Raw genomic sequence first — 15,291 nt, 5'->3', positions numbered from 1 at the left:
TAAACATAATGCTTTATACATCAACACAATGCATAAATGATTTAAATAAAATCCTTATCCCTCCTAACCCGCACTGGGAAGTAAGAAAAGCAATGCATAACTAATCTATATATACATATGACTGCAGCACACAGTCCATGTCACCCCAACAATTGCATATATCAAATTATTGCAAACCAATTTCCCTCCCAAAGCTCCACTCCCCTCATAATAGGAAGCCTAATATCCAAAACCTCAATTTTCTTTCAATAGTTATAATACACATGCTTTTTGTTTTCACATTGATACCCTGATGTCTTTTGTTTTCACATTGGTACCCTGAGGTCTTTTGTTTTCACAATTAGTAGCTTTGTTTTAATAATAAATTTCATCGTAAATCATAACCCCATAGCAAGATAGGCTCAGCATTCTATTGAAATAATAAATTTCATCGTAAATGTACAAGTTATGAAAATACGAAGTCATTCTTTTGTTGTTGAAAGATAAAGACGAGCGACAGCATAATAAACAAAGGTTTTCTGACAACAGTAGTGCCGCAAATAACAGGATTCTAAATCGAAATCTGGACCAATTTGTTTATGGTATGATCACAAAGCAGACCCTCCAGGGTAATGAAATCCTTCCAAGGGGCTAACCTCTCTATACATTTTTTTTCTGATACACGTAGACATGAGGATCAAACTGAATAGAAAAAAAAAAAAAAGCAATAGCACAATTTTTTTCACAATTTTTTCACAATTTTCCTTTTCCACGAGATATCATATCTAGCACACACTTTTTTTCTTTTCTCCCTTGTTCAATTCCAATATATTTCCAAAGAAATTAACCAAAAAAAAACCAACGAAGCAGGATTTTATTTTTGTTTACCAGACAAATCCAGCAAATTAAACATGACGCGGCAATTTGCAATGTTTGTGACCATTGTAATGGCAGACCATACTTTCTGATAGTCCTCTCTTGATACCCGAATTATACACACATTGGTAATTGAATTCACATACTTAACTGTACACAAAAAACAAAAAGCAAATGTTAATACGATCAAAATCAAATTGTGTAGAATTAAAAAAAAAAAAAAAGCATGAAATCAAACAAATTAGCACTTACCTTGGAATGATCCCAACGATGAAGCCAAACCACACTCCCCAAAATTCTCCAAAAGGCTGTCTTTCACTGCTTTGGAGACATTAAACTATGTAATTATAATAGAATCATTGCCCACTTTATCTCTATTAGGGTTGACAAAAACCTCCATCACCATGTATCTGTTTCTGAATCCCACCATGATCCTTCGCGCTGAGGCAAATTGAAGATTCGAATTCCCAGAACACAACGCATCGATGGAAGGAAGAAAAAGAAACCCTGGAAGATAATGTCAAATCAGGGAATACGGGCCGGGTCTTTTAATGGGCTTTGAGTCATGAAGCCCAATAGTGCGCACACGTGTTTTGAGTTGTGATAGAGCACACAGTTTTCTCGGTGTGGCCTCGTCTCGGCCTCTCGGCCAAGTCTTCTAAGGTCTTGGCCTCTCGGCCGTCTCGGCCAAGCCTTCCAAGGTCTCGGCCTCTCGGCCAAGTCTTCTAAGGTCTCGGCCTCTCGGCCAAGTCTTCTAAGGACTCGGCCTCTGGTCGTCTCGGCCAACTCTTCTAAGGTCTCGGCCATACCGGTACACTTGCCCCCCAGGCTCAAGGGAAGATGTGTTAGATATGTCCGATGAGTCTTTAATGATGGGTGTCGGTCGATTTCCCTTGATCGTGCGGTTATTCCATTTCTCGAGGTGTGACGTGACCCAGGGTGTGAACAAATAAGTTGGACTAGGGCGGTCGGCCTTTTAATTGTGATTTTAATCGAACAAGAACGGGCGATCGGCCATTTAATTGTGATCTTTAAACGAACAACTAAGGATAGGTGGCCAGCTTACTTGCGATGTTAATCGAGCAAGTGTAGTGGGCGGCCGACCATTACTTGCGATGATAGTCGAGCAAGCGGGAAGTCGGTTGGTCAATACTTGCGATGTTAATCGAGCAAATTTGGAGAGCGTTCGGCCGGAACTTGCGATGTTAATCGAGCAAGAGGGCGTTCGTCCAATACTTGCAATGTCATCGAGCAAGTTTGGTGGGAAGTCGGCCGGCACTTGCGATGTTAATCGAGCAAATTAGGTGAGAGATCGGCCGGAACTTGCGATGTTAATCGAGCAAGCGGGCAATCGTTCGGCCAATACTTGCGATGTTAATCGAGCAAGGGGGCGTTCGGCCAAACTTGCAATGTCATCGAGCAAGTTTGGTGGGTGGTCGGCCGGCACTTGCGATGTTAATCGAAAAAGCGGGCAGTCGTTCAGCCAATACTTGCGATGTTAATCGAGCAAGTTTGGTGGGTGGTCGGCCGGAACTTGCGATGTTAGTCGAGCAAGGGGGCATTCGGTCGGCCGAAAAGTCGGCCAAGCATTGAGACTTGGTGGCGCAAATTATGTCTCCTATAACTAGAAATAATCTATCTAGTATTATTTTACAAAGGCGCAAATTTACATATTTTCCCAGGACACTTCTCTCACGGAAGAAACTTGTAACTATAACATACACACTATAACCAGTAAACTCAGAAATGCACTGAACTCACAGAGAGAACAAATACCCTATGATTAGAGAAATTAAAATTTAACCTAGAATTCTGAGGCAACTTGTGATTGAACGCAAACAAGTTGCAAATAACCTGAAAAATTTCAATGAGACACTAGTTGAAGGCCAAATATTCAGTGTTCCAAAACTTTGATCTTGTTGAGACAAGAATTCATGCCATCAGAATCGGCAGTAGAGAATCGATCACCAACGATGAGTTTGTAATGTTCAAACTTTGATTCCTCACACTTCAAGGCAGCATTTTTACAAGCCCTTATACTTCCTGAAGCACAAGTTAACATTTCATATCAGGATTTATAATAATTTTATGTTAAACATCAAATCTTTAAGCGAAAGAAAATGTTTAAATCACATTTACGACCAATGGCTAGTTAGATGCAATCAAATTGATAAAAAATGCCAAAAAATTTTGGAGTTTCATTCATATTGCTGTAAACATAATGCTTTATACATCAACACAATGCATAAATGATTTAAATAAAATCCTTATCCCTCCTAACCCGCACTGGGAAGTAAGAAAAGCAATGCATAACTAATCTATATATACATATGACTGCAGCACACAGTCCATGTCACCCCAACAATTGCATATATCAAATTATTGCAAACCAATTTCCCTCCCAAACAATGTTGTCAAACTCGTAACTCGGATCCGGATCGGAGAGGGAACAAAAACTCGTAACTCGGAGATCGTAACTCGAGTCGGAAGAGTTACTATTCGAGTTTCTATGCATAAGATAATTCATGAAACGGTCCAAATACATAATTTTGAGTCAGCTATGATTTTTATTTAGGATAAGAAAATGTGTTGGAGATAAAAATAATTGTAATTTTTTAAATGGGCCTAAAAAACCTAAGTTTGAGTAAGCTGTTAATTTTATTTAGGGTTCCAGAGCAGAAGCTGTGAATTTTATTTAGGATTCCAGCTGCACATAATAGAGTACATTCCATATTTAAATTTTGAATTAGGTTTTATTAGGTTAAAATTGAAATGGGCCTTAGGCCCAAAGTTATGACTCTTAAAATTTAGGTTTAGGCATGTGCTGCAGCATCTTTTCCTTCCTTATGCGCGGCGCCGTCGCAACTCCTCCTTCCTTATGCGCGGCGCCGTCGCCACAGCTCCTTCTTCATGCTTCGCCGACGTCACAACATACGTTTGCGGTGGTGCGCGAAGGCGGAGGCGAGCACGAGCGGCGCATTAGGGTTTTTTCTGGACCGCGTCATGGATCGCGGAAGCTCATAGATCGATCCAACACTTAGATCACTGGATCGCTCCGATCCAGAGAGGGTCTGATCCCACCTCCTATCCAACTCGTTTTTGCCTAAAAAGATCGTAAAAGCGCAAGATCGGCGAGTTAACTCGCGATCTTGACAACACTGATCATATCTAGCACACACTTTTTTTCTTTTCTCCCTTGTTCAATTCCAATATATTTCCAAAGAAATTAAACAAAAAAAAACCAACGAAGCAGGATTTTATTTTTGTTTACCAGACAAATCCACAAATCCAGCAAATTAAACATGACGGGGCAGTTTGCAATGTTTGTGACCATTGTAATGGCAGATCATACTTTCTGATAGTCCTCTCTTGATACGCGAATTATACACACATGGGTAATTGAATTCACATACTTAACTGTACACAAAAAACAAAAAGCAAATGTTAATACGATCAAAATCAAATTGTGTAGAATTAAAAAAAAAAAAGCATGAAATCAAACAAATTAGCACTTACCTTGGAATGATCCCAACGATGAAGCCAAACCACACTCCCCAAAATTCTCCAAAAGGCTGTCTTTCACAGCTTTGGAGACATTAAACTGTGTAATTATAATAGAATCATTGCCCACTTTGTCTCTATTAGGGTTGACAAAAACCTCCATCACCATGTATCTGTTTCTGAATCCCACCATGATCCTTCGCGCTGAGGCAAATTGAAGATTCGAATTCCCAGAACACAAAGCATCGATGGAAGGAAGAAAAAGAAACCCTGGAAGATAATGTCACATCAGGAAATACGGGCCGGGTCTTTTAATGGGCTTTGAGTCATGAAGCCCAATAGTGCGCACACGTGTTTTGAGTTGTGATAGAGCACAAAGTTTTCTCGGTGTGGCCTCGTCTCGGCCTCTCGGCCAAGTCTTCTAAGGTCTTGGCCTCTCGGCCGTCTCGGCCAAGCCTTATCAGGTCTCGGCCTCTCGGCCAAGTCTTTTAAGGTCTCGGCATCTCCGTCGTCTCGGCCAACTCTTCTAAGGTCTCGGCCATACCGGTACACTTGCCCCCAGGCTCAAGGGCAGATGTGTTAGATATGTCCGATGAGTCTTTAATGATGGGTGTCGGTCGGTTTCCCTTGATCATGCGGTTATTCCATTTCTCGAGGTGTGACGTGACCCAGGGTGTGATCAAATAAGTTGGACTCAGGCGGTCGGCCTTTTAATTGTGATTTAATTGAACAAGTACGGGCGATCGGCCATTTAATTGTGATCTTTAATCGAACAACTAAGGATAGGTGGCCAGCTTACTTGCGATGTTAATCGAGCAAATGTAGTGGGCGGCCGACCATTACTTGCGATGATAGTCGAGCAAGCGGGAAGTCGGTCGATCAATACTTGCGATGTTAATCGAGCAAATTTGGTGAGCATTCGGCCGGAACTTGCGATGTTAATCGAGCAAGCGGGCAATCGTTCGGCCAGTACTTGCGATGTTAATCGAGCAAGCGGGCGTTCGTCCAATACTTGCAATGTCATCGATCAAGTTTGGTGAGCAGTCGGCCCGCACTTGCGATGTTAATCGAGCAAATTAGGTGAGCGATCGGCCGGAACTTGCAATGTTAACCGAGCAAGCGGGCAATCGTTCGGCCAATACTTGCGATGTTAATCGAGCAAGGGGGCGTTCGGCCAAACTTGCAATGTCATCGAGCAAGTTTGGTGGGTGGTCGGCCGGCAATTGCGATGTTAATCGAACAAGCGGGCAGTCGTTCAGCCAATACTTGCGGTGTTAATCGAGCAAGTTTGGTTGGCGATCGGCCGGAAGAGGGCAGTCGGTCAAGCATTGAGACTTGGTGGCGCAAATTATGTCTCCTATAACCAGAAATAATCTATCTAGTATTATTTTACAAAGGCGCAAATTTACATATTTTCCCAGGACACTTCTCTCACGGAAGAAACTTGTAACTATAACATACACTAGTTACTATAACCAGTAAACTCAGAAATGCACTGAACTCACAGAGAGAACAAATATCCTATGATTAGAGAGATTAAAATTTAACCTAGAAGAATTTTGAGGCAACTTGTGATTGAACGCAAACAAGTTGCAAATAACCTGAAAAATTTCAATGAGACACTAGTTGAAGGCCAAAATACTCAGTGTTCCAAAACTTTGATCTTGTTGAGACAAGAATTCATGCCATCTGCCCTTGAGCCTGGGGGGCAAGTGTACCGGTATGGCCGAGACCTTACAAGAGTTGGCCGAGACGACCGAGAGGCCGAGACCTTAGAAGACTTGGCCGAGAGGCCGAGACTTTGAACAGTACAAACTCATGGTTGGTGATCGATTCTCTACTGCCGATTCTGATGGCATGAATTCTTGTCTCAACAAGATCAAAGTTTTGGAACACTGAGTATTTTGGCCTTCAACTAGTGTCTCATTGAAATTTTTCAGGTTATTTGCAACTTGTTACTCATGATTGGTGGAAAATTAATGTTCTAATTTTTTTAATACTTTTAATGAAAAGTGATTTAAACCAAATATAATGTTTTTCACGTAGGAATAAAAAGATTTTCATTATTTAAATCTATAATTATAACTTTTGTTTTGTAATAATTGTCATTCAAAATGTATTAGTTGTCATTTGGTATTGTGAGAAAAATAACGACAAAAAACTAATCCATAAATTCCAGCTCTGTAAGAAAATTATCCAGTACTCGTAAAAGAGGAGTAGTTATAAACATTATAACCATGCTAATATATAAGTCCAGTCTTAGCAAGGTTATGCAGAGCGTGGAATGTATGGTGTACCGGTCGGCACCGGACGGCTGCAGGATTCTCATGGTAAAATTATTACAAAAACCCCTGCGTCTTATACGACTCTTCGTCCTTCCATGACCTCTAGCCGGACGACCGAATTGTTTATGTCGAATAAATCTAATTTAATCCAGAACGTGGTTACACGTGTAGAAAAGAGCAGTTATAACAACCATTGACGAAGTAAAAACACGTTCTCTAGACCACTCCCCTGGTTTTCAGGAAACCACCAGGCACGACCCAAAGACCACTAAGCATGTCTCTAACCATCAACTGATTGGCCCACATGGCCAAGGCCCAGGTCAACCTACTAAAGGGACTTCTGAAAAGGGTGAAAAGGTACGTTTTCCATACTATCAGAGAATTCTCACTTGAGCACCATCGCTGACTTGAGCGTCGGAGTGCAATCGCAGGTACCCCCGCCGGCCGGCCGAAGCACACGAAGAGAAAGAAGACTTGAAGAATAGGACAACCAAGAGTGAAGAAGACACCTTGTATCGACGTGGATCAACATTACTCAGTCCCCAATATCCATACAGGTACAATTGGCGCCCACCGTGGGGCCGAGTAATCATTATTTCCAGACCCAAAGATCCCAACGCTTGAAGATGGGCTCAACGGCAAACAACAACAACAATGATATCTCTGAAGAGCATAGGACCATACTACAAACCCTCCAGATTCAGATGCAGGAGTTACTCCAAAAAGGAGTCATCGATCAACTTCGCCAGGATGAAGAAAGGAAAAGACGAGAAGAAGAGCGTCAACAACACGCAGAGGAGATAGCACAATTGAAAGAACAGAACAAGAGATTGTTGGATAGACTTGAGCAATCTGAACGCGAAGGGCATTCACGTGCACCTTCTCCATCACCGTTCCAATCAGGAACAAGAACAATAGCCCAGGCTATACCTCACACGTCACTCGTTCAACACACCCGTCAGAGTGTGAAGCCAGTAACCCCAAACGAGGTAGCAAACCCGAAAGGCCATCCGTTCACTGATGACATCATAGCCACTCCTCTCCCTGACAAGTGGAGGGGCCTAACGATAAACCTTTACGACGGTTCCACAGACCCAGACGAACATCTGAATATATTTAGAACTCAAATGACCCTTTACACGACCGACCGAACGGTATGGTGTAAAGTCTTCCCCACCTCTCTCAGGGAAGGCCCCCTTGGATGGTTTTCGGACCTTCCACCCAATTCCATTGCAAGCTTCGACGCTTTGGAATTGAAGTTCACCACGCAATACGCCACAAGTAGACCTCATCGGACATCCTCCATGTCTCTTCTAAATGTCAAACAAGAAAGGGGAGAATCATTGAGAACATTCATGAACAGATTTAGCAAAGTGTGTATGAACATTCGTAATCTTAATCCAGAAATAGCCATGCATCATTTGGTCTCGGCCATACTACCAGGAAGGTTCACTGAAAGCCTTATCAAACGACCTCCGTGCAATATGGATGAATTAAGAACAAGAGCAACAAAGTTCATGCAGATAGAAGAACATATTGACTATCATCGAAAAACTTATGCTGAGAACACGGACAAGAGCAAAGGAATTCGTCCCCCCACAATACCGACCGACCGAGAACGACATCGCCCCAATGGGGGACCCCGTTTCCACAACTACACTCCCTTGATTGTACCAAGGGGTAAGGTTCTCGACGAAGCACTGCAGATTGAATTGATTCCGACATTGAGGCCATCACAAACCCCTCCCAATGCCGACACCAGTAAACATTGCCAATACCATCGTAACTATGGCCACACGACCGAAGGATGCCAAGCACTGAAAGATAAAATTGAAGAGCTCGTCCAGGCCGGTCATCTGCGCAAGTTCGTGAAAACCACCATCACTGCACCCAGGTCACCCCAGCGTGATCATGATCCCCGCGAACGTTCGGGACGAAGAGACGACCGGACCCGTGACAACCACTATCGTTCAAACAGAAGAAAAAGAAGCGAAAGTCCAATCAGACGAACGAGGCCTAAAAGCGAAAGCCCTGAACGTAGAAGTCGAACTAAACAAAAAGTTCGCACAGTCATCAATACAATCGCTGGACCGGTGTCGCTCGGTCAGCCCCCTCAAGAAATTAATTACATTGCAGGTGGCTTTGCGGGTGGAGGATGCTCTAATTCAGCAAGAAAAAAACATTTGAGAGCAATTCAATCCGTTCATTCGACTCCCACGCAACGCCGACCGCATATACCACCAATCACTTTCACTGACGAAGACTTCACAGCAATCGATCCATCTCAAGATGACCCCATGGTAATAACTGTGGAGATAGATAAATTTGCAATTGCAAAAGTTTTGGTAGATCAGGGTAGCTCGGTCGACATCCTATATTGGGAAACGTTTAAGAAGATGAAGATTCCAGAAGCAGAGATACAACCCTACAACGAGCAGATAGTTGGTTTCTCAGGGGAAAGAGTGGATACGAAAGGATTTATCGATCTATACACCACGTTCGGGGATGATTACCTCAGCAAGACCATCAACATACGATATCTACTCGTTAATGCCAATACATCGTACAATATTTTGCTCGGTCGACCATCTATCAACAGATTGAAAGCCATTGTCTCAACTCCTCATTTAGCTATGAAGTTCCCCTCGGTCAATGGAGATATAGCAACCGTGCATGTAGACCAGAAGACAGCACGAGAGTGTTATGTAGCTAGCCTGAAGGTGGAGCCGACCCGAAGGCTTTATACCACGTCAGCCGAACGGACCACAGAGCGAAGAGGTCGGTCAACAGAAAGACGCTCCAGAGGAAGAGAATCTAGAAGACACTTGGTCGCTTTAGTCGATCTAGATCCTCGACTGGATGATCCCCGAATGGAAGCAGGAGAAGATCTTCAACCCATATTCCTTCGGGACAAAGACCGGAAAACATACATGGGAACATCCCTCAAACCAGACGACCGAGAGACGATCGGTAAAACATTAACAAAGAACGCTGATCTTTTCGCCTGGACGGCCGCAGACATGCCAGGGGTAAAATCAGATGTGATTACCCATCGATTGTCTGTTTATACAGAGGCCAGGCCGATCGCTCAAAAGAAAAGGAAACTAGGTGAAGAACGGCGCAAAGCCGCACGAGAAGAAACCGACAAGCTAATCCAAGCTGGTTTTATTCAAAAGGCCCACTATACGACATGGCTAGCCAATGTAGTGATGGTAAAAAAGACGAATGGAAAATGGAGAATGTGCGTAGACTACACAGACCTTAACAAGGCGTGCCCAAAGGACTCGTATCCTCTACCTACTATCGACCGGCTGGTCGACGGTGCAGCCGGTCATCAAATCTTAAGTTTCCTTGATGCTTATTCAGGTTACAATCAAATACAAATGTACCACCGTGATCGAGAAAAAACCGCGTTTAGAACAGATTCTGATAATTTCTTCTATGAAGTCATGCCGTTCGGCCTCAAGAATGCAGGAGCCACATACCAGCGACTCATGGATCACGTATTCCACGACATGATCGGTCGGAATGTAGAAGTATACGTTGACGACATCGTCGTCAAATCAGACTCTTGCGAACAACATGTTTCTGACTTAAAAGAGGTTTTTCAAGCCTTGCGTCAATACCGCATGTGTTTAAACCCGGAGAAGTGCGCGTTCGGCGTAGAAGGGGGGAAGTTCTTAGGCTTCATGCTCACACATCGGGGTATAGAGGCTAATCCAGAAAAATGCAAGGCAATCACCGAAATGCGAAGTCCCAACGGACTCAAAGAGATCCAGAGACTAGTCGGCCGTCTCACTTCGTTGTCTCGATTCGTACCCAAGCTTGCCGAACGAACGAGACCCATCATAAAACTTCTGAAGAAGACAAGTAAATTTGAATGGACAGATGAATGTGAACAAAATTTCCAACAGTTAAAAGCATTTCTGGCATCTCCACCGGTCATCCAGAAACCGAACGCACGGGAACCCATTGTGGTCTACCTCGCCGTCTCCAATGAAGCGGTGAGTTCCGCTCTGGTACAAGAAATTGAAGCGGAAGAACGACCAGTATATTTTGTAAGTCGAGTCTTACATGACGCAGAAACCCGGTACCAAATGGTCGAAAAAGTTGCCTTCGCTTTGGTCATTACCGCACGACGGATGCGGATGTATTTCCAAAATCACAAGGTCATTGTTAGGACTAACTATCCCATTATGAAGATTCTCACCAAACCTGACCTCGCCGGACGAATGATAGGTTGGGCAGTCGAACTGTCAGAATTCCACATCGAATACCAACCCAGGGGAGCCATCAAGTCCCAAGCCCTCGCCGACTTCACAGCAGAACTCACTCCCTATCCGACCGAACGGACTCCCCGATGGACACTATACGTAGATGGGTCATCTAACAGTCGTTCGTCCGGAGCAGGAGTTGTACTTGAAGGACCAGGGGAGATTGTTGTCGAACAAGCCATGAAATTTGAATTTAAAACTTCCAATAATCAAGCCGAATACGAAGCTATAATCGCAGGTTTGCATCTGGCGATTGAATTGGAGATAACAAATATAATTTGTAAAAGCGACTCCCGTCTAGTCGTCGGACAACTTACAGGGGAGTATGAGGTAAGAGAAACATTACTCCAACAGTATTTTCATTTCGTAAAAAATCTTCTAAACAGGTTCAAAGAAATCTCCTTCCAACACGTACGGAGGGAAAATAATACTAGGGCGGACGCTCTATCGAGATTGGCTACCCTAAAAAAGAAAGGCGTCCACCGGTCGGCCATACACGTGACCCTGGCTAAACCAAGTGTTGGTACCGAAGAATGCATGGCGACTGACACCCAACCTAACTGGATGACTCCCATAAAACAATATCTTACCGATGGTGTATGCGATCCACATTTGGAGAAAACGATGAAGTTACAAGCCGCCCGATACATACTGATTGGCGAAGATCTTTACAGGAGAGGGTATTCCCGTCCCCTCCTAAAATGCCTTGGTCCAGAACAAGTCACTTATGTAATGACCGAGTTACACGAAGGGATATGCGGAACCCATTCAGGAGCGCGGACTATGTCCGCCAAAATTCTAAGAGCAGGATACTACTGGCCGACCTTACAGGGAGACTGCACTGAATACGTTCAAAAGTGCGTGAAATGTCAAGAGTTCGGCACCTTATTGCACCAAAAACCAGAACACTTGCACTACATCCTATCCCCTTGGCCGTTCGTGAAATGGGGAATGGATATTATCGGACCTTTCACACCCGGAAAAGGGCAATGCAAGTTCCTACTGGTGGGTATAGATTACTTTACCAAATGGATTGAGGCTGAACCACTAACAGCCATCACCGCCCGGAACGTACAAAGCTTTGTGTGGAAAAACATTGTCTGCAGGTTCGGCCTACCTCAGATCATTATCACAGACAACGGTCGACAGTTCACCGACCGTGGGCTAGTTGAATTCTATGAGAAACTTCACATCAAACATATAACGAGTTCGGTCGAACACCCTCAAACCAACGGTCAGGCGGAAGCCGCCAACAAAGTTATTCTCAATGAGTTAAAGAAGAGACTTGGCCCGTCCAAGGGAAATTGGACTGAAGAATTGTTAGAGGTTCTGTGGGCTTATCGTTGTACTCCCCAGTCAACAACTCAAGAAACACCTTATAGCCTGACGTACGGCACAGAAGCCATGATTCCGGTCGAAATCGGCGAGCCTTCACTACGCCGACAGACGTTAGACCTAGACTTAAACAAGGAAAGTCTACTAGTCGGCCTCGACCTCATCAATGAATTAAGGGACAAATGCAAGATAAGGGAAGAAGCATGCAAGATACGAGCAGCACGAAGGTACAACTCCAAAGTGAAGCCACGAAGCTATCAGAAAGGAGATCTAGTTTGGCGCATGCGCAGCGACGCCTGGAAGGATGGAGGAAAGTTTTCAAGCAATTGGGAAGGTCCGTTCCGCATCTCCGACACAGCAACAGGAGGAGCTTATTACTTAGAATATTTGTCAGGAAAATCTGTACCGAGAACGTGGAATGCCACGCATCTCAAATTCTATTACAGTTGATGAATAAACTTAGTGCACTCTTTCCTCGCTCGGTAGTTTTATCCCTAAGCAGGGTTTTCTACCGAGAAGGTTTTAACGAGGCACTTTAAATCACCAATCTTGGTCAGAAATTCAATTAATTCACCGTTCATTCGGTCGGAATACATAACGAAAGTTATCCGAATCATAACTTAAACTTTAAATCACCAATCTTGGTCAGAAATTCAATTAATTCACCGTTCATTCGGTCGGAATACATAACGAAAGTTATCCGAATCATAACTTAAACGTTATTCACCAATCTTGGTCAGAAATTCAATTAATTCACCGTTCATTCGGTCGGAATACATAACGAAAGTTATCCGAATCATAACTTAAACGTTATTCACCAATCTTGGTCAGAAATTCAATTAATTCACCGTTCATTCGGTCGGAATACATAACTAAAGTTATCTGAATCATAACTTAAACGTTATTCACCAATCTTGGTCAGAAATTCAATTAATTCACCGTTCATTCGGTCGAAAGATATAACGAAAGTTATCCGAATTATAACTTAAACGTTATTCACCAAATCTTGGTCAGAAATTCAATTAATTCACCGTTCATTCGATCGGAAGATATAACGAAAGTTATCCGAATTGTAACTTAAACGTTATTCACCAATCTTGGTCAGAAATTCAATTAAATTAACTAACCGTTCACTCGGTCAGAAATTCAATTAAATTAATGCGCAACATGAACCCTCGCAGCTGTTCAACTTGAGCACTCAACAATTTCTGCACCACAAACACGAAGGTAAGATACAAATATGCTATCAGCCGAACGACCGCAAGAAGAAGGTGCTCACCATTTAGATCCACCCACTGCTTGGACGACCCGTAAAGGGCTATCAGTTCCCGCGTAGGGAGCCTACATGGTAGTTAATTCACGACCATCCATGCATCACATCTCTGCCACATATTAATGATGCCAGCTATCACGCATTGTTTCAATAACCCCCTGAGCCTTATACGACTCTTCGTCCTTCCATGACCTCGAGCCTGGGGGGCAAGTGTACCGGTCGGCGCCGGACGACCGCAGGATTCTCATGGTAAAATTATTACAAAAACCCCTGCGTCTTATACGACTCTTCGTCCTTCCATGACCTCGAGCCTGGGGGGCAAGTGTACCGGTCGGCACCGGACGACCGCAGGATTCTCATGGTAAAATTATTACAAAAACCCCTGCGTCTTATACGACCGAATGTTTTATGTCGAATAAATCTAATTTAATCCAGAACGTGGTTACACGTGTAGAAAAGAGCAGTTATAACAACCATTGACGAAGTAAAAACACGTTCTCTAGACCACTCCCCTGGTTTTCAGGAAACCACCAGGCACGACCCAAAGACCACTAAGCATGTCTCTAACCATCAACTGATTGGCCCACATGGCCAAGGCCCAGGTCAACCTACTAAAGGGACTTCTGAAAAGGGTGAAAAGGTACGTTTTCCATACTATCAGAGAATTCTCACTTGAGCACCATCGCTGACTTGAGCGTCGGAGTGCAATCGCAGGTACCCCCGCCGGCCGGCCGAAGCACACGAAGAGAAAGAAGACTTGAAGAATAGGACAACCAAGAGTGAAGAAGACACCTTGTATCGACGTGGATCAACATTACTCAGTCCCCAATATCCATACAGGTACATATGGTATCTCGATTTAGTCTTTTACCAGCAAATTCTTCACGCCCCACATTATGAATGCATGTATATGGAGCTTAATGGTCTTCTCCTTCCAGTTGCTGATAGTTTGTACAAAATCAACACACTGAATTACAATGAAACGTTTTAAAATTACTTCCCAATTTCAGTATAAAAAAAGAAGAAAATGCCCTTAAATAAAATGGAATACATTCCTTTTGTAGAATATGTTTTCCGAACTCCTTATGTAGAATATGTTCAGTTTTTTTTAGAAACATTTTTTTGTATTGTGAGTTTTTTGGATTTTTATTTCCGAAACACAATAGTATCTGCTGGAAAAGTTTTTTATGCCCCGTTGTCAAACTTAAACAAGCCCTTGTTGAACAATTTAGATTTCATTACATGGCAATTGCTTCCTGAACCATATCACTGCACCCGATCCCAGCGGAAAAGACGAAACTGTCCTTAAAAAAAAATTTCGAAATATGTGTTCCGGATATTCTTTTCCGGAACGAAATTTTATATTACGGATTTTTTTATCCGGAATGGATTTTTTATTTTTGTTTCTGGATTTTCATTTCCGAAACACAATTATTTCTTTTGTGGATTTTTTTTTCCGGAATGTATTATTTTTCAATTCTGGATTTTTTTGTCCGAAATAAAATTTTAATTTTTGTTTTTGGATTTTTATTTCCGAAACTTAATAATTACTTCCGGATTTATTTTTCTGGAATATATTATTTTCAATTCCAGATTTTTATTTCCGGAATTAAGGGCATTTTTTAAAATTAAAAAAATATGTTGGGTGCAGGTTAAAAATGATTGGGTGCAGGGAGCATTTGCCTCATTACATTTGAGGTTGTAAGCCCATGCAAGGCATCCCTACTTCTTCTGGAAAAAATTGATCAAAATAGTGTAATTCATTTTG

General features: G+C 42.8%; 2 protein-coding genes and 1 pseudogene across 2 annotated transcripts; 1 reads left to right on the top strand and 2 right to left on the bottom strand.

Moving 5' to 3' along the window:
* Nucleotides 1-4,656, bottom strand: part of LOC137839024 (probable ribonuclease P/MRP protein subunit POP5) — a 5,317-nt pseudogene extending 661 nt beyond the window's left edge.
* On the bottom strand, nt 2,750-4,549 carry LOC137808809 (probable ribonuclease P/MRP protein subunit POP5). Its single transcript, XM_068610090.1, has 2 exons — nt 4,372-4,549; nt 2,750-2,898 (listed from the first exon to the last, which is right to left on the bottom strand). Exons 1-2 carry the CDS (start codon nt 4,547-4,549, stop codon nt 2,750-2,752), a joined length of 327 nt encoding a protein of 108 aa, XP_068466191.1.
* A 2,611-nt stretch (nt 4,657-7,267) lies between the features above and the next one.
* LOC137808808 (uncharacterized) lies at nt 7,268-12,700 on the top strand. The gene has a single exon (XM_068610089.1). It carries the CDS (start codon nt 7,268-7,270, stop codon nt 12,698-12,700), a length of 5,433 nt encoding a protein of 1,810 aa, XP_068466190.1.
* Nucleotides 12,701-15,291: the final 2,591 nt, after the last annotated feature.

Source organism: Phaseolus vulgaris, chromosome 3 (genome assembly GCF_000499845.2).
Source record: "Phaseolus vulgaris cultivar G19833 chromosome 3, P. vulgaris v2.0, whole genome shotgun sequence".
NCBI lineage: Eukaryota > Viridiplantae > Streptophyta > Magnoliopsida > Fabales > Fabaceae > Phaseolus > Phaseolus vulgaris.
Note: the sequence above shows the minus strand (reverse complement) of the source record. Positions and strands in the feature narration are given on the sequence as shown.

What these genes read in the sequence shown, in the direction of transcription:
- LOC137808809 (XM_068610090.1), bottom strand. Translation starts at nt 4,549, where the DNA reads ATGGTGGGATTCAGAAACAGATACATGGTGATGGAGGTTTTTGTCAAC. An exon ending in ATCGTTGGGATCATTCCAAG is followed by an intron (nt 2,899 to 4,371) that starts GTAAGTGCTAAT and finishes CTTGTGCTTCAG; the next exon opens with GAAGTATAAGGGCTTGTAAA.
- LOC137808808 (XM_068610089.1), top strand. Translation starts at nt 7,268, where the DNA reads ATGGGCTCAACGGCAAACAACAACAACAATGATATCTCTGAAGAGCAT.